This window comes from Pseudophryne corroboree, chromosome 4 (assembly GCF_028390025.1).
Source record: "Pseudophryne corroboree isolate aPseCor3 chromosome 4, aPseCor3.hap2, whole genome shotgun sequence".
NCBI classification, from domain to species: Eukaryota; Metazoa; Chordata; class Amphibia; order Anura; family Myobatrachidae; genus Pseudophryne; species Pseudophryne corroboree.
This window is the reverse complement of record NC_086447.1, coordinates 194573993-194599174: the sequence shown is the minus strand read 5'-3', so window position 1 is coordinate 194599174 and position 25182 is coordinate 194573993. Positions and strand designations below refer to the sequence as shown.

Genomic DNA, 25182 nt, shown 5'->3' with positions numbered 1-25182 from the left:
TTCATTCCCGGAGCGACCTCCACCCGGGAGAGTGGGGACTTCATCCAGAAGTCTTCCAAATGATTTTACACCGTTGGGAAAGGCCACAGGTGGACATGATGGCGTCCCGCTTCAACTAAAAGTTACAAAGATATTGCGCCAGGTCAAGGACCCTCAGGCGATAGCTGTGGACGCTCTGGTAACACCGTGGGTGTACCAGTCGGTGTATGTGTTCCCTTCTCTGCCTCTCTTACCCAGGGTAATGAGAATAATAAGAAGGAGAGGAGTAAGAACTATACTCATTGTTCCGGGTTGGCCAAGAAGAGCTTGGTAACAAGAACTCCAAGAAATGATCTCAGAGGACCTATGGCCTCTGCCGCTCAGACAGGACCTGCTGCAGCAGGGGGCCTGTCTGTTTCAAGACATACCGCGGCTGCGTTGACGGCATGGCGGTTGAACGCCGGATCCTGAAGGAAAAGGGAATTCCGGAGGAAGTTATCCCTACGCTATTTAAAGCTAGGAAAGAAGTGAACGCTAACCATTATCACCGCATATGGTGGAAATATGTTGCGTACTGTGAGGCCAGGAAGGCCCCAAAGGAGAAATTTCAGCTAGGTCGATTTCTGCACTTCCTACAGTCAGAGGTGACTATGGGCCTACAATTGGGTTCCATTAAGGTCCAGATTTCGGCTCTATCGATTTTCTTCCAAAATGGAACTGGCTTCACTGCCTGAAGTTCAGACATTTGTCAAGGGAGTGCTGCATATTCAGCCTCCTTTTGTGCCTCCAGTGGCACCGTGGGACCTCAACGTGGTGTTGGGTTTCCTAAAGTCACATTGGTTTGAGCCACTCAAAACCGTGGATTTAAAATATCTCACATGGAAAGTGGTCATGCTTTTGGCCTTGGCTTCGGCAAGGCGGGTGGCAGAATTGGCGGCTTTGTCATGCAAAAGCCCCTATTTGATTTTCCATATGGATGGGGCAGAATTGAGGACTAGTCCCCAGTTTCTTCCTAAGGTGGTATCAGCTTTTCACTTGAACCAACCTATCGTGGTGCCTGCGGCTACTAGGGACTTGGAGGACTCCAAGTTACTGGACGTAGTCAGGGCCTTGAAAATTTATGTTTCCAGGACGGCTGGAGTCAGGAAGACTGACTCGCTATTTATCCTGTATGCACCAAACAAGATGGGTGCTCCTGCTTCACAGCAGACTATTGCTTGCTGGATTTGTAGCACAATTCAGCTTGCGCATTCTGTGGCTGGCCTGCCGCAGCCTAAATCTGTAAAAGCCCATTCCACGAGGAAAGTGGGCTCTTCTTGGGAGGCTGCCCGAGGGGTCTCGGCTTTACAACTTTGCCGAGCTGCTACTTGGTCAGGGGCAAACACGTTTGAAAAATTCTACAAATTTGATACCCTGGCTGAGGAGGACCTTGAGTTCTCTCATTCGGTGCTGCAGAGTCATCCGCACTCTCCCGCCCGTTTGGGAGCTTTGGTATAATCCCCATGGTCCTTACGGAGTCCCCAGCATCCACTAGGACGTTAGAGAAAATAAGATTTTACTCACCGGTAAATCTATTTCTCGTAGTCCGTAGTGGATGCTGGGCGCCCGTCCCAAGTGCGGATTGTCTGCAATACTTGTATATAGTTATTGTTAACTAAAAGGGTTATGGTTGAGCCATCTGTTGAGAGGCTCTGTTATGTTCATACTGTTAACTGGGTATAATATCACGAGTTATACGGTGTGATTGGTGTGGCTGGTATGAGTCTTACCCGGGATTCAAAATCCTTTCCTTATTGTGTCAGCTCTTCCGGGCACAGTATCCTTACTGAAGTCTGGAGGAGGGTCATAGTGGGAGGAGCCAGTGCACACCAGGTAGTCCTAATTCTTTCTTAGCTGTGCCCAGTCTCCTGCGGAGCCGCTATTCCCCATGGTCCTTACGGAGTCCCCAGCATCCACTACGGACTACGAGAAATAGATTTACCGGTGAGTAAAATCTTATTTTTTCTCAACTGCTAACAAATTTGCTGCTGCGATCAACTCTGAATTAGGCCCCTGGTCACTGGCTGAGGCATAACAGGACAGGTAATACATTGTTTTCTTGTGTCCGTTTCTGTCAGGTAAATTCACTCCTTGGTATTCCGAAATGTAGAATTTTATATTTTACACTGCTTAATTCGTTGTGCTCGCCCCCTGTATTGCAGTCTCCCTCCCCCACTGAAATTTACCCGATATACAAGCAGCGGGCAGACCAGCGGGTGTCCCTGCTGTCGCACCCCATCATGCTGCCCTGAGTCATTTGCAGGTTGTGAACATACACAAGTATAGTGCTGTCACTTATGTGAGCAAAGCATTGCAAGTAGCAAGGTGTGTGACCTCCCTTGTTGCTATTTGTATTCCAGGTAAGAAGCAGAAGAAGCATGGATTACATTGGAAGCTGAGAGCAGGGTGGCTGATGTGCGGGATTATTATTATTTTTTTTCTACTGTCTGGACATAGTGAGACATTTAGGACCTGATTCTGAGGTGGGATTAAAGCAAAAGAAAGCAAGCAACTGAACTTTAGTAAATTTATGTTGCACTGCAGGTGGGACAGACTTATAATGTGCAAGAAGATTTAGATGTCAGAGGGTTTCCAAACTCAAATTTAAAATGCAGTGTAAAATTACAGCTCCAGTGTTTGTGGGATTCATGCAACAGCAGCCAGTATTTACGCTGCATGCAAAAATTAATAAATGTATTTGCAACATGGTTTGTCCAGGTGCACAGTTACTTTTTTTTAATTTATTTTTTATTTTTATTTACTCTACCTAAAATTCAGACCCCTTGTTTTCTATTAACTCCTTCATTTCTGTATTCTCTACTATTTCTTTAACACAGCGCTTGAATGAAGCTAGACGTATGATGGATAAACTTCGAGCATACATTGTGGCCAATTATTATGCATCCGCCGGGTTCAGCAAAGGCCAGGAGGTAAATGTCTTTATCTATATACCATCTCATTCTAATACAATGTGGAGTGTAAAGCTGGGTACATACTATACCAGAAGTTCCAAAATGTTGCCCTCAAGGCACCCCAACAGTCCAGGTTTTAGGTATATCCATGGATCGGCACAGATGGTTAAATCAAATTGACTAAGGTGCTAATTAAGTCACATGTGGTCAAGCATGGATACATTTAAAACCAGGACCGTTGGGGTGCCTTGAGGACTGCGTTTGGGAACCTCTGCACTATACAATATATTCTGTATTTCTGCAACGGGGTACACTGGTATTCCACAGGGAATAACATCGGGGTGTAGAGTTGGATCTTGATCCGAGGCACCAACAGGCTAAAGCTTTGACTGTTCCCAGGATGCATTGCACCGGCTCCTCTATAGCCCCGCCTCCAGGCACTGAAGCTCAGTTTGGCAGCTAACAGGTGGGCTGCGCTAGGCAGCCCTAATAAGAGCTTTTTAAGAGCTTTTTTCCCAGGAGATGGACCGCGCCGCTGGCATGGACACTGTGGCTGTGCAGGGACCCCACTATATCCACCAGGGCAGGGAGCACAGGTCGGATTTACAAAAATCAGTTTATTATAGGCTCCATAGTACCCGGTGGTGAAGTCCAGCAGAGGGGATAAGGCGCTGACCTGTAGCCCCTCCTCCAGCTCCAGGCGCCATCTACAGCAGGTGTTCCCGCTCTGCATCTTTCTCTAATTGTTAGCAATTACTGTATTATAGGGAGCTGACAGCCTCACTGGGGCTGTGCAGCTCAGGGTGTGCTGGTGTTCTCTCTCTCTCTCTCTCTCTCTCTCTCTCTCTCTCTCTCTCTCTCTCTCTCTCTCTCTCTCTCTCTCTCTCTCTCTCTCTCTCTCTCTCTCAGCATTTTGGCACCATTTCATAGAGCTGCGCTGATCCTGGGACTGCTGGGCACTGTCTCCTCTGTAAAGCTGCCTGTCTCATCAGCGCTGTGCATTTACAGGACACTTAAGTATTCTACATGTTGTTTAGACAGCGTTGGTTAAGAACAAGTGCACTACTATATGAATATTTAGTACAAGTATTCTGTGATATACATCCAGTTTTACTTTGCATTGTTATATCGGTAAATATAAAGTACATATCTTTATGTAGTATTACTAGTCCAGAGCAGTCTTATTGTTTATATGTAATAATTTCTCTATCGTCCTAGTGGATGCTGGGGTTCCTGAAAGGACCATGGGGAATAGCGGCTCCGCAGGAGACAGGGCACAAAAAGTAAAGCTTTTCCGATCAGGTGGTGTGCACTGGCTCCTCCCCCTATGACCCTCCTCCAGACTCCAGTTAGATTTTTGTGCCCGGCCGAGAAGGGTGCAATCTAGGTGGCTCTCCTAAAGAGCTGCTTAGAGAAAGTTTAGCTAGGTTTTTTATGTTACAGTGATTCCTGCTGGCAACAGGATCACTGCAGCGAGGGACTGAGGGGAGAAGGAGTCAACTCACCTGCGTGCAGGATGGATTGGCTTCTTGGCTACTGGACATCAAGCTCCAGAGGGACGATCACAGGTACAGCCTGGATGGTCACCGGAGCCGCGCCGCCGGCCCCCTTGCAGATGCTGAAGACAGAAGAGGTCCAGAATCGGCGGCTGAAGACTCCTGCAGTCTTCTAAAGGTAGCGCACAGCACTGCAGCTGTGCGCCATTTTCCTCTCAGCACACTTCACACGGCAGTCACTGAGGGTGCAGGGCGCTGGGAGGGGGGCGCCCTGGGAGGCAAAATGAGTACCTATAAAGGCTAAAAATACCTCACATATAGCCCTAGAGGCTATATGGAGATATTTAACCCCTGCCTGATTTCTCAAAATAGCGGGAGACGAGCCCGCCGGAAAAGGGGCGGGGCCTATCTCCTCAGCACACGGCGCCATTTCCTCTCACAGCTCCGCTGGTCAGGACGGCTCCCAGGTCTCTCCCCTGCACTGCACTACAGAAACAGGGTAAAACAGAGAGGGGGGGCAAATTTATGGCGATATTTTTATATAACAAAGCAGCTATAGGGGAGCACTTATTATAAGGCTATCCCTGATATATATATAGCGCTTTTGGTGTGTGCTGGCAAACTCTCCCTCTGTCTCCCCAAAGGGCTAGTGGGTCCTGTCTTCATTAGGAGCATTCCCTGTGTGTCTGCTGTGTGTCGGTACGTGTGTGTCGACATGTATGAGGACGATATTGGTGTGGAGGCGGAGCAATTGCCAAATATGGGGATGTCACCTCCTAGGGGGTCGACACCAGAATGGATGCCTTTATTTATGGAACTACGGGATAGTGTCAACACGCTAAAGCAGTCGTTTGACGACATGAGACGGCCGGACAATCAATTAGTGCCTGTCCAGGCGACTCAAACACCGTCAGGGGCTGTGAAACGCCCTTTGCCTCAGTCGGTCGACACAGACCCAGACACAGGCGATGACTCCAGTGGTGACGGTGACGAATCAACCGTATTTTCCAGTAGGGCCACACGTTATATGATTTTGGCAATGAAGGAGGCGTTACATTTAGCTGATACTACAGGTACCACTAAACAGGGTATTATGTGGGGTATGAAAAAACTACCTATAGTTTTTCCTGAATCAGAAGAACTAAATGACGTGTGTAATGAAGCGTGGGTTGCCCCTGATAAAAAGCTGATAATTTCAAAGAAATTATTGGCATTATACCCTTTCCCGCCAGAGGTTAGGGAGCGCTGGGAAACACCTCCTAGGGTGGACAAGGCGCTAACACGCTTATCTAAACAAGTGGCGTTACCCTCTCCTGAGACGGCCGCACTTAAAGATCCATCAGATAGGAGGATGGAAAATATCCAAAAAAGTATATACACACATGCAGGTGTTATACTACGACCAGCTGTAGCAACTGCCTGGATGGGCAGTGCGGGGGTAGTTTGGTCAGAATCCCTGATTGAAAATATTGATACCCTGGACAGGGACAATATTTTACTGTCGTTAGAACAAATAAAGGATGCATTTCTTTATATGCGTGATGCACAGAGGGATATATGCACACTGGCATCACGGGTAAGTGCTATGTCCATTTCGGCCAGAAGAGCTTTATGGACGCGACAGTGGACAGGCGATGCGGATTCAAAACGGCATATGGAAGTTTTGCCGTATAAGGGGGAGGAGTTATTTGGAGTCGGTCTATCAGATTTGGTGGCCACGGCTACAGCCGGGAAATCCACCTTTCTACCTCAAGTCACTCCCCAACAGAAAAAGGCACCGACTTTTCAACCGCAGCCCTTTCGTTCCTTTAAAAATAAGAGAGCAAAGGGCTATTCATATTTGCCACGAGGCAAAGGTCGAGGGAAGAGACAGCAACACGCAGCTCCTTCCCAGGATCAGAAGCCCTCCCCGGCTTCTACAAAAGCCTCAGCATGACGCTGGGGCTTCTCAAGCGGACTCGGGGACGGTGGGCGGTCGTCTCAAAAATTACAGCGCGCAGTGGGCTCACTCGCAAGTAGATCCCTGGATCCTGCAGATAATATCTCAGGGATACAGGTTGGAATTAGAGACAGATCCACCTCGCCGTTTCCTGAGGTCTGCTTTACCAACGTCCCCCTCCGAAAGGGAGACGGTGTTGGAAGCCATTCACAAGCTGTACTCTCAGCAGGTGATAGTCAAGGTACCTCTTCTGCAACAAGGGAAGGGGTATTATTCCACTCTTTTTGTGGTACCGAAGCCGGATGGCTCGGTAAGGCCTATTCTAAATCTGAAGTCCTTGAACCTGTACATAAAGAAGTTCAAGTTCAAAATGGAGTCATTCAGAGCAGTGATAGCGAACCTGGAAGAGGGGGACTTTATGGTATCCTTGGACATCAAGGATGCGTATCTCCACGTTCCAATTTACCCCTCACACCAGGGGTACCTCAGGTTCGTTGTACAAAACTGTCACTATCAGTTTCAGACGCTGCCGTTCGGATTGTCCACGGCACCTCGGATCTTTACAAAGGTAATGGCCGAGATGATGATTCTTCTTCGAAGAAAAGGCGTATTAATTATCCCATACTTGGACGATCTCCTAATAAGGGCGAGGTCCAGAGAACAGCTAGAGATGGGATTAGCACTGTCTCAAGAAGTGCTAAAACAGCACGGGTGGATTCTGAATATTCCAAAATCCCAGTTAATGCCGACAACTCGTCTGCTGTTCCTAGGGATGATTCTGGACACGGTTCAGAAAAAGGTTTTTCTCCCGGAGGAAAAAGCCAAGGAATTATCCGAGCTTGTCAGGAACCTCCTAAAACCAGGAAAGGTGTCTGTACATCAATGCACAAGAGTCCTGGGAAAAATGGTGGCTTCTTACGAAGCGATTCCATTCGGCAGATTCCACGCAAGAATTTTCCAAAGGGATCTGTTGGACAAATGGTCAGGGTCGCATCTTCAGATGCACCTACGGATAACCCTGTCTCCAAGGACAAGGGTGTCTCTTCTGTGGTGGTTGCAGAGTGCTCATCTATTGGAGGGCCGCAGATTCGGCATACAGGATTGGATCCTGGTGACCACGGACGCCAGCCTGAGAGGCTGGGGAGCAGTCACACAAGGAAGAAACTTCCAGGGAGTATGGACGAGCCTGGAAACGTCTCTTCACATAAACATTCTGGAACTAAGAGCAATATACAATGCTCTAAACCAGGCAGAACCTCTGCTTCAGGGAAAACCGGTATTGATCCAGTCGGACAACATCACGGCAGTCGCCCATGTGAACAGACAGGGCGGCACAAGAAGCAGGAGGGCAATGGCAGAAGCTGCAAGGATTCTTCGCTGGGCAGAGAATCATGTGATAGCACTGTCAGCAGTGTTCATCCCGGGAGTGGACAACTGGGAAGCAGACTTCCTCAGCAGACACGATCTTCACCCGGGAGAGTGGGGACTTCATCCAGAAGTCTTCCACATGCTGGTAACCCGTTGGGAAAGACCAATGGTGGACATGATGGCGTCTCGCCTCAACAAAAAACTGGACAGGTATTGCGCCAGGTCAAGAGATCCGCAGGCAATAGCTGTGGACGCGCTGGTAACGCCTTGGGTGTACCAGTCGGTGTATGTGTTTCCTCCTCTGCCTCTCATACCAAAAGTATTGAGAATTATACGGCAAAGAGGCGTAAGAACGATACTAGTGGTTCCGGATTGGCCAAGGAGGACTTGGTACCCGGAACTTCAAGAGATGATCACGGAAGATCCGTGGCCTCTACCTCTAAGGAGGGACTTGCTTCAGCAGGGTCCCTGTCTGTTTCAAGACTTACCGCGGCTGCGTTTGACGGCATGGCGGTTGAACGCCGGATCCTAAAGGAAAGAGGCATGCCGGAAGAAGTCATTCCTACTTTGATTAAAGCAAGGAAGGAAGTAACCGTGCAACATTATCACCGAATTTGGCGAAAATATGTTGCGTGGTGCGAAGATCGGAGTGCTCCGACGGAGGAATTTCAACTGGGTCGATTCCTACATTTCCTGCAATCAGGATTGTCAATGGGTCTCAAATTGGGATCTATTAAGGTTCAAATTTCGGCCCTGTCGATTTTCTTTCAAAAAGAATTGGCTTCAGTCCCTGAAGTCCAGACCTTTGTTAAGGGAGTGCTGCATATACAGCCTCCTGTGGTGCCTCCAGTGGCACCGTGGGATCTAAATGTGGTTTTGGACTTCCTAAAATCTCATTGGTTTGAACCACTAAAAAAGGTGGATTTGAAATATCTCACATGGAAAGTGACCATGCTTCTAGCCCTGGCTTCTGCCAGGAGAGTGTCAGAATTGGCAGCTTTATCTTACAAAAGCCCATATCTGATTTTCCATTCGGACAGGGCAGAACTGCGGACTCGTCCGCATTTTCTCCCTAAGGTGGTGTCAGCATTTCATCTGAACCAGCCTATTGTAGTGCCTGCGGCTACAAGTGACTTGGAGGACTCCAAGTTACTGGACGTTGTCAGAGCATTAAAAATATATATTGCAAGGACAGCTGGAGTCAGAAAATCTGACTCGTTGTTTATATTGTATGCACCCAACAAGATGGGTGCTCCTGCGTCTAAGCAGACGATTGCTCGTTGGATCTGTAGCACAATCCAACTTGCACATTCTGTGGCAGGCTTGCCACAGCCTAAATCTGTAAAGGCCCACTCCACAAGGAAGGTGGGCTCATCTTGGGCGGCTGCCCGAGGGGTCTCGGCATTACAACTTTGCCGAGCAGCTACGTGGTCAGGGGAGAACACGTTTGTAAAATTTTACAAATTTGATACTCTGGCTAAGGAGGACCTGGAGTTCTCTCATTCGGTGCTGCAGAGTCATCCGCACTCTCCCGCCCGTTTGGGAGCTTTGGTATAATCCCCATGGTCCTTTCAGGAACCCCAGCATCCACTAGGACGATAGAGAAAATAAGATTTTACTTACCGATAAATCTATTTCTCGGAGTCCGTAGTGGATGCTGGGCGCCCATCCCAAGTGCGGATTATCTGCATAAATTGTACATAGTTATTGTTAACTAATTCGGGTTATTGTTGAAGGAAGCCATCTTTCAGAGGCTCCGCTGTTATCATACTGTTAACTGGGTTTAGATCACAAGTTGTACGGTGTGATTGGTGTGGCTGGTATGAGTCTTACCCGGGATTCAAAATCCTCCCTTATTGTGTACGCTCGTCCGGGCACAGTACCTAACTGGAGTCTGGAGGAGGGTCATAGGGGGAGGAGCCAGTGCACACCACCTGATCGGAAAAGCTTTACTTTTTGTGCCCTGTCTCCTGCGGAGCCGCTATTCCCCATGGTCCTTTCAGGAACCCCAGCATCCACTACGGACTCCGAGAAATAGATTTATCGGTAAGTAAAATCTTATTTTCTCTATCGTCCTAAGTGGATGCTGGGGTTCCTGAAAGGACCATGGGGAATAGCGGCTCCGCAGGAGACAGGGCACAAAAGTAAAGCTTTTACAGGTCAGGTGGTGTGTACTGGCTCCTCCCCCTATGACCCTCCTCCAGACTCCAGTTAGATTTTTGTGCCCGGCCGAGAAGGGTGCAATTCTAGGTGGCTCTCATAAAGAGCTGCTTAGAGAGTTTAGCTTAGGTTTTTTATTTTACAGTGATTCCTGCTGGCAACAGGATCACTGCAACGAGGGACAGAGGGGAGAAGAAGTGAACTCACCTGCGTGCAGGATGGATTGGCTTCTTGGCTACTGGACATGAAGCTCCAGAGGGACGATCACAGGTACAGCCTGGATGGTCACCGGAGCCACGCCGCCGGCCCCCTCACAGATGCTGAAGCAAGAAGAGGTCCAGAATCGGCGGCTGAAGACTCCTGCAGTCTTCTTAAGGTAGCGCACAGCACTGCAGCTGTGCGCCATTTTCCTCTCAGCACACTTCACACGGCAGTCACTGAGGGTGCAGGGCGCTGGGGGGGGAGCGCCCTGGGAGGCAAATGAAAACCTTTAAAAAGGCTAAAAATACCTCACATATAGCCCCAGAGGCTATATGGAGATATTTACCCCTGCCTAAATGTACTAAATAGCGGGAGACGAGCCCGCCGGAAAAGGGGCGGGGCCTATCTCCTCAGCACACGGCGCCATTTTCTGTCACAGCTCCGCTGGTCAGGAAGGCTCCCAGGTCTCTCCCCTGCACTGCACTACAGAAACAGGGTATAACAGAGAGGGGGGGCAAAATAAATGGCTATATATTAATATAAAAGCAGCTATAAGGGAGCACTTAATCATAAGGCTATCCCTGTCATATATAGCGCTTTTTGGTGTGTGCTGGCAGACTCTCCCTCTGTCTCCCCAAAGGGCTAGTGGGTCCTGTCTTCGTATAGAGCATTCCCTGTGTGTCTGCTGTGTGTCGGTACGTGTGTGTCGACATGTATGAGGACGTTATTGGTGTGGAGGCGGAGCAATTGCCAAATATGAGGATGTCACCTCCTAGGGGGTCGACACCAGAATGGATGCCTTTATTTGTGGAATTACGGGATAGCGTCAACTCGCTTAAGCAGTCGTTTGCCGACATGAGGCGGCCGGACACTCAATTAGTGCCTGTCCAGGCGCCTCAAACACCGTCGGGGGCTGTAAAACGCCCCTTGCCTCAGTCGGTCGACACAGACCCAGACACAGGCACTGATTCCGGTGGTGAAGGTGACGAATCAACCGTATTTTCCAGTAGGGCCACACGTTATATGATTTAGGCAATAAAGGAGATGTTACATTTAGCTGATACTACAGGTACCACTAAACAGGGTATTATGTGGGGTGTGAAAAAACTACCAGTAGTTTTTACCGAATCAGAAGAATTAAATGACGTGTGTGATGAAGCGTGGGGTGCCCCGATAAAAAACTGCTAATTTCAAAGAAGTTATTGGCTTTATACCCTTTCCCGCCAGAGGTTAGGGAGCGCTGGGAAACACCTCCTAGGGTGGACAAAGCGCTAACACGCTTATCAAAACAAGTGGCGTTACCCTCTCCTGAGACGGCCGCACTTAAAGATCCATCAGATAGGAGGATGGAAAATATCCAAAAAGGTATATACACACATGCAGGTGTTATACTACGACCAGCTATTGCGACTGCCTGGATGTGCAGTGCTGGGGTAGTTTGGTCAGAGTCCCTGATCGAAAGATACCCTGGACAGGGACAATATTTTACTGTCGTTAGAACAAATAAAGGATGCATTTCTTTATATGCGTGATGCACAGAGAGATATCTGCACACTGGCATCACGGGTAAGTGCTATGTCCATTTCGGCCAGAAGAGCTTTATGGACACGACAGTGGACAGGCGATGCGTAGAGGAGTTATTTGGGGTCGGTCTATCGGATTTGGTGGCCACGGCTACGGCCGGGAAATCCACCTTTCTACCTCAAGTCACTCTCCAACAGAAAAAGGCACCGACCTTTCAACCGCAGCCCTTTCGTTCCTTTAAAAATAAGAGAGCAAAGGGCTATTCATATCTGCCACGAGGCAGAGGACGAGGGAAGAGACAGCAACAGGCAGCTCCTTCCCAGGAACAGAAGCCCTCCCCGGCTTCTACAAAAGCCTCAGCATGACGCTGGGGCTTCGCAAGCGGACTCGGGGGCGGTAGGCGGTCGTCTCAAAAATTACAGCGCGCAGTGGGCTCACTCGCAGGTAAATCCCTGGATCCTGCAGATAATATCTCAGGGGTACAGGTTGAAATTAGAGACAGAGCCACCTCGCCGTTTCCTGAAGTCTGCTTTACCAACGTCCCCCTCAGAAAGGGAGACGGTTTTGGAAGCCATTCACAAGCTGTATTCTCAGCAGGTGATAGTCAAGGTACCTCTTCTACAACAAGGGAAGGGGTATTATTCCACTCTTTTTGTGGTACCGAAGCCGGATGGCTCGGTAAGGCCTATTCTAAATCTGAAGTCCTTGAACCTGTACATAAAGAAGTTCAAGTTCAAGATGGAGTCACTCAGAGCAGTGATAGCGAACCTGGAAGAAGGGGACTTTATGGTATCCTTGGACATCAAGGATGCGTATCTCCACGTTCCAATTACCCCTCACACCAGGGGTACCTCAGGTTCGTTGTACAAAACTGTCACTATCAGTTTCAGACGCTGCCGTTTGGTTTGTCCACGGCACCTCGGGTCTTTACAAAGGTAATGGCCGAGATAATATTTCTTCTTCGAAGAAAAGGCGTATTAATTATCCCATACTTGGACGATCTCCTAATAAGGGCAAGGTCCAGAGAACAGCTAGAGATGGGTTTAGCACTATCTCAAGAGGTGCTAAAGCAGCACGGATGGATTCTGAATATTCCAAAATCCCAATTAATGCCGACAACTCGTCTGCTGTTCCTGGGGATGATTCTGGACACAGTTCAGAAAAAGGTTTTTCTTCCCGAAGAAAAAGCCAAGGAGTTATCTGACCTGGTCAGGAACCTCCTAAAACCAGGAAAGGTGTCTGTACATCAATGCACAAGAGTCCTGGGAAAAAATGGTAGCTTCTTACGAAGCAATCCCTTTCGGCAGATTCCATGCAAAGGGAGCTGCTGGACAAATGGTCAGGGTCGCATCTTCAGATGCACCTGCGGATAACCCTGTCGCCGAGGACAAGGGTATCCCTTCTGTGGTGGTTGCAGGAGGCTCATCTATTGGAGGGCCGCAGATTCGGCATGCAGGATTGGATCCTGGTGACCACGGATGCCAGCCTGAGAGGCTGGGGAGCAGTCACACAGGGAAAAAATTTCCAGGGAGTGTGGTCGAGCCTGAAAAAGTCTCTTCACATAAGCATTCTGGAACTAAGAGCAATCTACAATGCTCTAAGCCAGGCGGAACCTCTGCTTCAAGGAAGACCGGTGTTGATCCAGTCGGACAACATCACGGCAGTCGCCCATGTAAACAGACAGGGCGGCACAAGAAGCAGGAGGGCAATGGCAGAAGCTGCCAGGATCCTTCGCTGGGCGGAGAATCACGTGATAGCACTGTCAGCAGTATTCATCCCGGGCGTGGACAACTGGGAAGCAGACTTCCTCAGCAGACACGACCTTCACCCGGGAGAGTGGGGACTTCATCCAGAAGTTTTCCACATGCTATTAAACCGTTGGGTAAAACCAATGGTGGACATGATGGCGTCTCGCCTCAACAAAACACTGGACAGGTATTGCGCCAGGTCAAGAGATCCGCAGGCAATAGCTGTGGACGCGCTGGTAACACCTTGGGTGTACCAGTCGGTATATGTGTTTCCTCCTCTGCCTCTCATACCAAAGGTATTGAGGATTATACGGCAAAGAGGAGTAAGACTAGTGGCTCCGGATTGGCCAAGAAGGACTTGGTACCCGGAACTTCAAGAGATGGTCACGGACGATCCGTGGCCTCTACTTCTGAGAAGGGACCTGCTTCAGCAGGGTCCTTGTCTTTTTCAAGACTTACCGCGGCTGCGTTTGACGGCATGGCGTTTGAATGCCAGATCCTAAAAGGAAAAGGCATTCCAGAAGAAGTCATTCCTACCTTGATAAAGGCAAGGTAGGAAGTCACCGCGAAGCTTTATCGCCGTATTGGGCGAAAATATGTTGCGTGGTGCGAGCAGCGGAGTGCTCCGATGGAGGAATTTCAACTGGGTCGTTTTCCTACATTTCCTGCAATCAGGATTGTCTTTGGGTCTCAAATTGGGATCTATTAAGGTTCAAATTTCGGCCCTATCAATATTCTTCCAAAAAGAATTGGCCTCGGTCCCTGAGGTCCAGATTTTTATCAAAGGAGTACTGCATATACAGCCTCCTGTGGTGCCTAAGGTGGCACCGTGGGATCTAAATGTAGTTTTAGATTTCCTCAAATCCAATTGGTTTGAACCACTAAAGAATGTGGATTTGAAATATCTCGCATGGAAAGTGACTATGTTACTGGCCCTGGCTTCGGCCGGGAGAGTATCTGAACTGGCGGCTTTGTTTTATAAAAGCACTTATTTAATTTTCCATTCGACATAGGGCAGAGCTGCGGACGCGTCCGCATTTTCTCCCTAAGGTGGTATCAGCGTTTCACCTGAACCAGCCTATTGTAGTGCCTGCGGCTACAGACGACTTGAAGGACTCCAAGTTGTTGGACGTTGTCAGAGCCTTAAAAATATACATTTAAAGGACGGCTGGAGTCAGAAAATCTGACTCGCTGTTTATACTGTATGCACCCAACAAGTTGGGTGCACCTGCTTCTAAGCAGTCGATTGCTCGTTGGATTTGTAACAAAATTCAACTTGTACATTCTGTGGCAGGCCTGCCACAGCCTAAATCTGTTAAGGCCCATTCCGCAAGGAAGGTGGGCTCATCTTGGGCGGCTGCCCGAGGGGTCTCGGCATTACAACTCTGCCGAGCAGCTACGTGGTCAGGGGAGAACACGTTTGTAAATTTTTGCAAATTTGATACCCTGGCAAAGGAGGACCTGGAGTTCTCTCATTCGGTGCTGCAGAGTCATCCGCACTCTCCCGCCCGTTTGGGAGCTTTGGTATAATCCCCATGGTCCTTTCAGGAACCCCAGCATCCACTTAGGACGATAGAGAAAATAAGAATTTACTTACCGATAATTCTATTTCTCGGAGTCCGTAGTGGATGCTGGGCGCCCATCCCAAGTGCGGATTATCTGCAATACTTGTACATAGTTATTGTTAACTAATTCGGGTTATTGTTTAGGAAGCCATCTTTCAGAGGCTCCTCTGTTATCATACTGTTAACTGGGTTTAGATCACAAGTTGTACGGTGTGATTGGTGTGGCTGGTATGAGTCTTACCCGGGATTCAAAATCCTCCCTTATTGTGTACGCTCGTCCGGGCACAGTACCTAACTGGAGTCTGGAGGAGGGTCATAGGGGGAGGAGCCAGTACACACCACCTGACCTGTAAAAGCTTTACTTTTGTGCCCTGTCTCCTGCGGAGCCGCTATTCCCCATGGTCCTTTCAGGAACCCCAGCATCCACTACGGACTCCGAGAAATAGAATTATCGGTAAGTAAATTCTTATTTTCTGCATTGTACCTGTGACAGTGTGTGCCTATAGCTGCTGTGTGGATTCTATTCTGTGAATCACACATATTGCTATCACTATATTCTGTACCCTGGGGAACTATGTGCGTCAGGGTTTCATATACCATATAGTGTTCCACAGAATATACTGTTTTGTATTTTTCACTGTGTGTTACAGTCACCTCATACTACTTAAATCTTCTGTTTGTGTTCTGCAATTGCAGTCACATATCTTAGTTTTTTTTTTTGTCAGGTATTGTGTTTGTCTGGCTATATTGTACTGATACGCCCTAAGGCTACATTTCCAATAATGTCTACTGCACAGGGCGGTAAATCTGCAGACGCTCCTTCATCATGCAGTGCTGGCGACACGGATTTACCTGAGGAAATGATTTCTGCTGAGGGTCCAGGTACTGGGTGTTCTGCATCCCCTAGTCATCCCGCAGCACCTGTGGCAGATCCACCTTGGGCTGCATTTTCAAATATGCTGACTACGCTTGTAACAAGACTTGCGCACCCTGTGGGATCTCCTGTGCCATTACAGCCACATATTGTCCCTGTAGTTAATCCACCATAGGCGGATACTCTGTCAACCCAGTTACAGCAATTAAATCAGTCCTTGGTTAAACAAAAACCTAACCCTTCCCTACTGGGACCAAAGGGTCATCTAAGCGGGCCATTTCTTCCTCACAATCCACTAATATTTTGAATGATTCTTCCGATTCCATCAGATCCTGATGCTGCTTCTGATGAAGATTCTACAACACAAGTTGATGTTCCTGTCCTAGTGGAGGCTATCAAGTTGATTCTTCAGATTGATGATGAGATTGACTCTCCTGATACGTCTAAGAAACCTGATAAGTTCAAATGTCAGAAGGTTACTAAATCAGTCTTACCACATTCTGACCATTTAATTGACATACGTCAGGAATCCTAATCTTCTCCAGGAAAGACATTTTCCAAGTCTAAAAAGATGCTAGCTCGTTATCCTATCTCTGCGGAGTTGAGTAACAAGTGCGAAACCCCGCCACCAGTGGACTCACATGTAGCCCGTCTTGTGGTGTCATCTACTCTGCCTGTCACCACCGTCACCTTTTTGAAGGAACCGACGGATAAGCGTGTGGAGGGTAGCTTGAAGTCTATTTACACTCTTACAGGTGCTTTACGTAGACCCACTATGGCAGCCTATTGGGCTGCAAAAGGCATTGAAGCATGGGTTCAAGCATTTGAGGAAGAGCTACCTCTAAATTTTTCTGACACTGCCAGATAATATCTGACCTATATTACTATGGCCTCCTACTATATTTAGGAGGTGGCCTCTGATGCAGGCATTATGTCGGTCAAGGCATCTACTACGTCTATCCTGGCTAGCCGGATTCTGTGGTTACGGTCCCAGTCGGTGGACCTGGACTCTAAGAAGACCTTGGAGGTACTCCTTTTTAAGGGACATATACTATTTGGAGACGATCTGAACAAAATTGTAACCGACTTTGCGTCGGCCAAGACTGCGTTTCTCCCAAGTACTAATCCTTCGGTTCCGAAGGCTAAGAGTACTACTTTTCGTTCCTTTCGACCTCCAGGTAAATCAAAGGGTCAGGCGTACCCGAGACAGGCTCGCACTTCCAAGTCCTCTAAGCCCAAACCTAAATGTTCTTGGGCCACCTGTCAGCCTGCTTCCAAACCGGACAAGCCTGCTGCATGACGGGGCGGTCTTCCCCCTGGGGTACCCCAGGGTGGGAGGCTGACTTCTGCGGTTCGCCCAGGTATGGTTAAAGACCACTTCGGGCGCCTGGGTGCAGGAAGTGGTCTCTCACGGGTACGCAATCTCTTTCAAGAGATGCCCCTTCTCCAGTTTTTTCTCAATGGTTATCCCTTCGGATCCGTTAGAAGCACAAACTCTACATTTGGTTGTCCAATCCCTCCTGGATAGAGGAGTGATAGTGCCGGTGCCTCTGTCTCAGAGAGGCAGGGGATACTATTCAACGCTGTTACTAGTTCCGAAGCTGAATGGATCCTCCCGACCTATACTCAACCTCAAATCTTTGAACAAATTTGTGCGGGTGTCCAAATTCTGTATGGAATCTCTACGCTCTATTGTACTGGCTATTGAACCCAAGGAATATATGGTATCCCTGGATATACAGGATGCTTACCTACATATACCTATTGTCATGTCGCATCAGCAATATCTTCGGTTTGCTATTGGCAACCTTCATTATGAGTTCCAAGCTTTGCCTTTAAGACTGACCACAGCTCCTCGGATCTTCACCAAGGTCATGGTGGCCCTCCGCCGTCAGGGTATCAGGATCCTGCCATATCTGGACGACTTGTTGATCCTGGCAAACTCCCCAGAGGTTCTTCTCCGAACTGACGGTCCAATTCCTGCAAGCCCATGGGTGGCTCATCAACTGGAAGAAATCCTCAGAGTATGGTACACTTGGGGGCATTACTGGATACACACAACCAATGTTTGTACTTGTCTCCAGAGACGGTCCTGAAACTTCAGGACAGAATCAGATACTTCCTCCCTCGCCAAAGAGTGTTGATACACTCGGTGATGCAAGTACTAGGCCTCATGGTGTCTATTTTCGACATGGTAGAGTACGCTCAATTTCATTCCCACCCTCTGCAGAGGTTAATCCTTTCCAAGTGGGATGGGCTGCCTCACCGGATCAGGTCTCAAATGATCTCCTTGACTCCATAGGTTCGTCTGTCACTGAGTTAGTGGCTACAGGACCAACAATTGAGCAAGGGACGTCCCTTCTGGATCTCCAACTGGGTCCTTTTAACGACAGATGCCAGTCTGCGGGATTGGGTCGCGGTGTTGGAGTAACACACTCTCTCCAGGGTCGGTGGTCCAGGGAGGAATCTCTCCTCCCGATAAATATTCTGGAATTGCGGGCAGTGTTCAATGCGTTCACACTGGCCCTGCCTTTCGTACAGAATAGGCCTGCTCAAGTACAATCGGACAACGCCACCATAGTGGCGTACATAAATCATCAAGGTGGCACTCAAAGCCGCATGGCAATGATGGAAGTGTCAAAAATTCTTTGATGGGCGGATCGCCATCTGCCAGCAATATCGGCAGTGTTCATTCCAGGGGTCCTCAACTGGGAAGCGGACTTCCTCAGACGTCAGGTCGTACTCGCCGGAGAGTGGAGTCTTCATCCGGAGGTCTTCCAACTCCTTGTGGACAAGTGGGGTCTACCAGATGTAGACCTGATGACGTCTCGACACAATCACAAGGTTCCGGTGTTCGGAGCAAGGACAAGGGATACTCAAGCAGCGTTCCTGGACACACTGGCAATTCCATGGAACTTTCAGCTGCCATACATGTTCCCTCCAGTGTCCCTCCTGCCCAGGATACTACGGAAGTTCAAGCACCAGCGTGGCCCAGACAGCATTGGTTCTCAGACCGGCAGGTTCTCTCGATCGAGCATCCTTTTCTACTTCCTCAGCGCCCAGACCTCATATTTCAGGGCCCTTGTGTTTACCAGGACCTGGCAAGACTGGCTTTGACAGCGTGGCTCTTGAAGCTTCACTCCTGAAGGCCAAAGGATTTTCTGAGGCGGTTATTCAAACTATGTTGAAGGCCCGCAAACCGGCTTCTGCACGGATTTATTATAGGGTCTGGAAATCTTACTTCACCTGGTGTGCTACTAAGAATTATGCATGCAAGTTTAATACTTCCAGACTTTTGTGTTTTTTGCAGCAAGGTCTGGATTTAGGACTTCGTCTGGCCTCCCCCAAGGTTCACTTTTCTGCCTTGTCGGTGTGGTTTCAGCGAAAAATTGTATCTTTTCCTGAAGTTCTTACTTTCACTCAGGGCGTACTAAGGATTCAGCCTCCCTATGTTCCTCCTGTGCCTCCATGGGATCTGTCTGTTGTTCTTAATGCCCTTCAAGAGTCTCCGTTTGAACCTCCTTGAGTCTGTGGACCTTTAAATGCCTTATGCTTAAGGTCATTTTTCTGTTGGCTATTGTCTCTGCTAGGAGGGTGTCAGACTTAGGCGCTTTGTCCTGTCATCCTCCCTTTCTGATTTTTCACTGTGACCGGGCAGTTCTTAGAACTCGCCCTGGATATCTACCTAAGGTGGTGTCATCTTTCCACCTTAACCAAGAGATTGTGGTTCCGTCCTTTATCTCTCCTGGTTTGTCCTCCAAAGAGCGGTCTTTAGATGTGGTACAGGCTCTCCGTATATATGTAGAAAGGACTGCCTCTATCAGGAGGTCAGATTCTCCTTTTGTACTTTTTGGTTTTCACAGACGTGGCTGGCCTACGAATAAGCAGACCTTGGCCAGATGAATTAGAATGGTGATTGCACAAGCTTATGCGCAGGCCTGACTCCCAGCTTCTGCTGCTACTAAGGCCCATTCTACTCGGTCTATTGGACCTTCTTGGGCGGCCCGCTGTGGCACATCCGCTGAACAATTGTGCAAGGCGGCTACGTGGTCCTCAGTAAACACACGTTCATCAGGTTCTATGCCTTTGATACTTCCGCCTCCCAGGATGCTTCCTTTGGACGCCGGGTTTTTGTGCCCGCTATAGTGCGTACCCTCCCATGAGGAACTGCTTTAGGACATCCCTGATGTTATTCCCTGTGAAATACCAGTGTACCCTGCTGCAGAAAAGGAGATTTATGGTAAGACTTACCATTGTTAAATCTTTCTGAGAGGTACACTGGTTTCCACAGGGCGCCCACCCTGACGCACTTAGCTTCTTTGGGTTTTATGGCATTAGCTGCAAGTCCCTTCTACTGTCGTGAGAATGTGGGTCTATGTGACTAACATCTACCGTCTCTCTTACCTACTACTGCATTGGACTGTTTAACAAAACGGAGCTCCTGTGCCTGGAGGCGGGGCTATAGAGGAGGCGGTGCAATGCATTCTGGGAACAGTCAAAGCTTTAGCCTGTTGGTGCCTCGGATCAAGATACAACTCTACACCCTGATGTTATTCCCTCTGGAAACCAGTGTACCTCGCAGAAAGAGATTTAACAATGGTAAGTCTTACCATAAATCTCCTTATTCCAGCTCTCATCCTAACCCACTGCTCCAGGCTCCTTGCTCACTGACCCCTCTACGTCACACCTGTCTGCCCCTCCCCTTTAGACTGTAGTCTATGACGAGCAGGGCCCTCTTCCCTCATATGCTTTACCTTCCCTCACTTATACCATCATCTCCTCCCATTGCCCAAAAGCAGCTCTAACCCTTCGGTTCGGTCACCCTGCAACTTATTTGGGTATTATAACTGCAGATTCAGCAATGTTTATAAGCCTTGTCTATGTCCTGCAATGTTCTGAACTATCACTTTTTTCTTTTTCTTTTTCTATTCATACGGTTTCTCTTTCTGTACTATGTAAGGTCACACAAGACCCCTTGTAATATATAAATAAAGGATAATAATGTTGGCCAAACTTGTGATCCATGATGGATCCGCAGCAAACATCATAGTGTGTACACCCCGTTTACCGTTTGAATTGTGCGCTCGCATCTTCCAGTCTGATGTGGTGCAGATCAGGTGGGATGATTCTATGTACAAGGTGGTGGGCTAACATTAATAATATAATGATATATAGTGTTTTTTCTGTCAGCCTAGTTGGACACTGAGACTGGGGGGTATGGTGTAGGAGCACTGTGGGCACTAAGGAGTTAAACTTCTGCAGAGTGCAGCAGAGGCTCATACCCTGCCTGCCCATTGGAAGACACTTTTTTCTTGGTGCCTTCAACACAGGCACGTTTTTCTAGGAGTGGGCTGTTTGAAACGTAATTTGTTTTTTCTTTCTCTTACGTCCTAGAGGATGCTGGGATCCAATTTAGTACCATGGGGTATAGATGGGTCCTTTGGGAGCCACTGGCACTTTAAGAGTTTAACAGTGTGGGCTGGCTTCTTCCTCTATGCCCCTCCTACCAGACTCAGTTTAGAAAATGTGCCCGGAGGAGCCGGTCACAGCTAGGGGAGCTCCTAGGAGTTTTTCTAGTTTTATTTTTTTCTAAGAGTTGTTAGGTACAGGAAGGCTGCTGGCAACAGCCTCCCTGCTTTGTGGGACTTAGGGGGGGAAAACTTCCTGAAGAGTTAATGGTTCTCTATCTCCGCTGACAGGACAATGAGCTGCAGAGGGTGCTGATCGCAAGCCCACGAGGCGACCATTCACTCCCGCAGCACGGTGCCACCCCCTAACAGAGCCAGAAGAAAGAAGAGTAGTGAGTACAGCGCTGGCGTCCCAGTTAACTGGTCGCTGGCGGGTATGGCGGTGCAAGGGTGGGAGCGCAGCTCTGACAGATTGCGCTCCGGAAAGCATAGCAACACTTAGTGTAAGCGCTTTGAGGGGCGTCCTGAGCATGCACAATTCACCTTAAACTGGTCACTCAGCTAACAGAGGCTAAATCCCGCTGTTAGCAACAAACACCTCAGGCCAGTATAAACAATTTAGTGTGGAAGCCGCGCGCCATTGCTAGGGCGGGGCTTCCTCTCAGAGCGGATCCAGCACTCACTAGCGCCATTTTCTCCCTGCAGATATTTAGGAAATAACGCTGACAGGGAGCGCTGTCCTCCCCATAACTCCAGCATACCTCTGCGGTACCGGGGTGTTATAGACAGCGGGGGGAGTGTGATACTAGTACTAATTACCCTATTAAGGGTAGTTAGTCTGCGCCAGGCTTTTATCATAATTGCCTAGAGGGGTGCTGTGTGGCTGGCTCCTTAAACTCTGTGACTCTTTGAAGGTACTCTGGGGGAAACTGTGTCTGACATTTTCCTGTGTATGTGTGTGTTTGTGTAAGTGTGTATATCCCACATTACCATGTCTAAGGACTCTGTGTCCTGTGCTGCAGAGTGTTTATCTTCTCGTGAGAAGTCTATTTCATGTACTCAGGACTGCAATATGCTGTCTCAGCCTTCTGAATCCGGACCCCCATGGGCAGATTCTTTAAGGGTAATGATATCCCAGATTTCAAATAGGATGTCACATACTGAGAAAGAGATGGAGTTTTAAAAAAAAATCTGTAGAGAGTTTGAAGTTTTTTCAGCTACCACTACTTCGTCTAAGAGCCCACCTACATACCCGCAAAAGCGTACACTTGCCCAGATAATGCAAGCTGACACTGATACCGACTCTGATACAGGGGGCGGTGATGGGGATATGCAGGGGGAAGATGCTTCCCTTGCTAAAGGGGTGCAGCTCATGATTGAAGCCATTAGGGATGTTTTGCATATTACGGAGAATGTACCTGAGCCGGAAGAGGAATCTTATTTTACAGTAAATATGAAATCCTCGCTCACCTTCCCGGCTTCAAAGGAGTTAAACTCCTTATTTGCAAAATCCTGGGACAACCCAGAGAAAAAATTCCAAATCCCTAAAAGAATTCTCATTGCTTTCCCTTCCCTGAAGAGGATAGGAAGAAGTGGGTAAACCCACCTATAGTAGACGCTTCTGTGTCTAGGTTGTCTAAAAAGATGGTTTTTACCTGTCCCTGGTTCAACCGCCTTAAAGGAGCCGGCTGACCGCAAGATTGATATTACGCTCAAATCACTATACAATGCTACAGGCGTGGCCTTAAGGCCCACTATTGCTTGTGCGTGAATTTCTAAAGCCATAGTAAAATGGTCAGGCACTTTACTAGAGGACTTAGATACTATGGATAGGAGTGACATTGACTTGTTTTTACGTCACATACAGGATTCTGCAGGTTTCATGGTGGAGGCCATTGGCCTGATTTAATGCGAGCGTTACTTCCAGGGCAGTATCGGCACGCAGAGGACTCTGGCTACACCAATGGACTGCGGATGCAGAATCCAAGAAAAGTGTGGAGGACCTACCCTTCACAGGTCAGGCACTATTTGGGGATGCACTGGATGCGTGGATTTCCACGGCGACTGCGGGTAAGTCGACATTTCTTCCCTCCTCAGCAGCAATGGCTAGGAAATCTTATCCTATGCCTTCAGTGCAGTCCTTTCGGACCCCAAAATTAAAAAAATCCAAACCTCCCCCACCTTCTTTAGAGGAGGTAGGGAAAAATCCAGAAAACCTGCACCACCAGGTTCCCAGGAGCAGAAACCAGGTTCTGCTTCCTCCAAATCTTCAGCATGACGGTGGACCTCCCAGCCTGGAGATCGGGCAGGTGGGAGCGAGACTAAAAGATTTCAGTCACGTCTGGGCGTCATCATGCCTGGACCCCTGGGTGACGGATATTGTTGCCCAGGGGTACAGACTGGAGTTTCAGGAACTCCCACCTCAGAGTCTTCAAATCAGGCTTACCAGTTTCGCTGACGGACAGTGCTATCCCACAGGAAGCCATTCAAAAATTGGTACGAACAAATGTTATTGTTCCAGTTTCACCTCACCTAAAAACCAAGGGTTATTACTCAAACCTGCGGTGATCTCAAGTCTGGAGGAGGAGGAATTCCTAGTATCCCTAGATATCAAGGATGCGTACCTTCACATTCCGATCTGACCGCCTCACCAGGCTTATCTACGGTTTGCAGTACAGGACTGTCACTATCCGTTCCAGACATTGCCATTTGGCCTCTCCACAGCACCAAGGTCATGGTGGAGATGATGTTTCTCCTCCGCAAGCAGGGAGTGAACATAATTCCATATCTGGATGATTTGCTGATAAAGGCGTCTTCCAGGGAACTGCTGTTGCAGAGTATTGCTCTCTCAACTCAACTGCTCCAGGATCATCTGTGGATCCTGAACGTTCCAAAGTCGCATTTGGAACCGACAAGGAGACTGTCATTCCTGGGGATGATACTCGACACGGAAGTGCAGAAGGTGTTCCTAACACTGGAGAAAGCGTTGGTGATTCGATCCATGGTCCGGGATGTCTTGAAGCCAGCCCGGGTATCAGTTCATCAGTGCATTCGCCTTCTGGGAAAGATGGTAGCCCCTACGAGGCTCCACAGTACGGAAGATTCCATGCACAGTTCTTCCAGCTGGATCTCCTGGACAAGTGGTCGGGATCACATCTTCACATGCACCAGCGAATACGCCTGTCGCTGAAAGACAGAATTTCGCTCCTCTGGTGGCTGTAAACTTCTCACCTTCTCGAGGGCCGTAGGTTCGGGATTCAGAATTGGATTCTTCTAACCACGGATGCAAATCTCAGAGGTTGGGGAGCAGTCACCCAAGGGGAAAACTTCCAAGGAAGGTGGTCCAGTCAAGAAGCTGTCCTTCCGATGAACATTCTGGAGCTAAGGGCCGTATACAACTGCCTTCTACAAGCGGCACATCTTCTTCAAGATCAACCCATTAAGGTTCAGTTGGACAACGTCACAGCGGTGTCCTACATAAACAGGCAGGGCGAAACGAAGATCTTCATTCCGAGAGTGGACAACTGGGAAGCGGACTTCCTCAGCAGACACGATCTCCATCCAGGAGAATGGGGCCTCCACCCGGAGGTATTCGTAGAGGTGACAAGCCGATGGGTACTTCAGATAGACATGATGGCCTCTCGCCTCAACAAGAAGCTTCGGCGGTACTGTTCCAGGTCTCGAGACCCACAGGCAGTGGCGGTAGACACCCTGGTGATTCCATGGGTGTTCAGACGGTGTTTGTGTTCCCTCCACTTCTACTCATCCCAAGGATTCTCAACTAATCAAAAGAACAAAAGTTCAGGCGATCCTCATTGCTCCGAACTGACCAAGAAGGGCTTGATACTTCTGACATTGCTGCTGGGGGATCCGAGGCCTCTTCCTCTTCGCGAGGACCTTCTACAACAGGGGCCATTTGCTTATCAAGACTTAACGCGGCTACGTTTGAAGGCATGGAGGTTGAATGCC

General features: G+C 48.6%; 1 protein-coding gene across 6 annotated transcripts in view; it reads left to right on the top strand.

Annotated features, from left to right (window-relative positions):
• The window catches only part of YEATS2 (YEATS domain containing 2), a 300282-nt gene that overhangs the window by 20370 nt on the left and 254730 nt on the right, over positions 1-25182 (top strand). For all 6 annotated transcript variants that reach the window (XM_063915696.1, XM_063915693.1, XM_063915695.1 and 3 more), the window contains one exon: positions 2856-2948. In XM_063915696.1, the coding sequence (XP_063771766.1) occupies positions 2856-2948 (93 nt within the window). The remainder of the gene's footprint in view (positions 1-2855; positions 2949-25182) is intronic.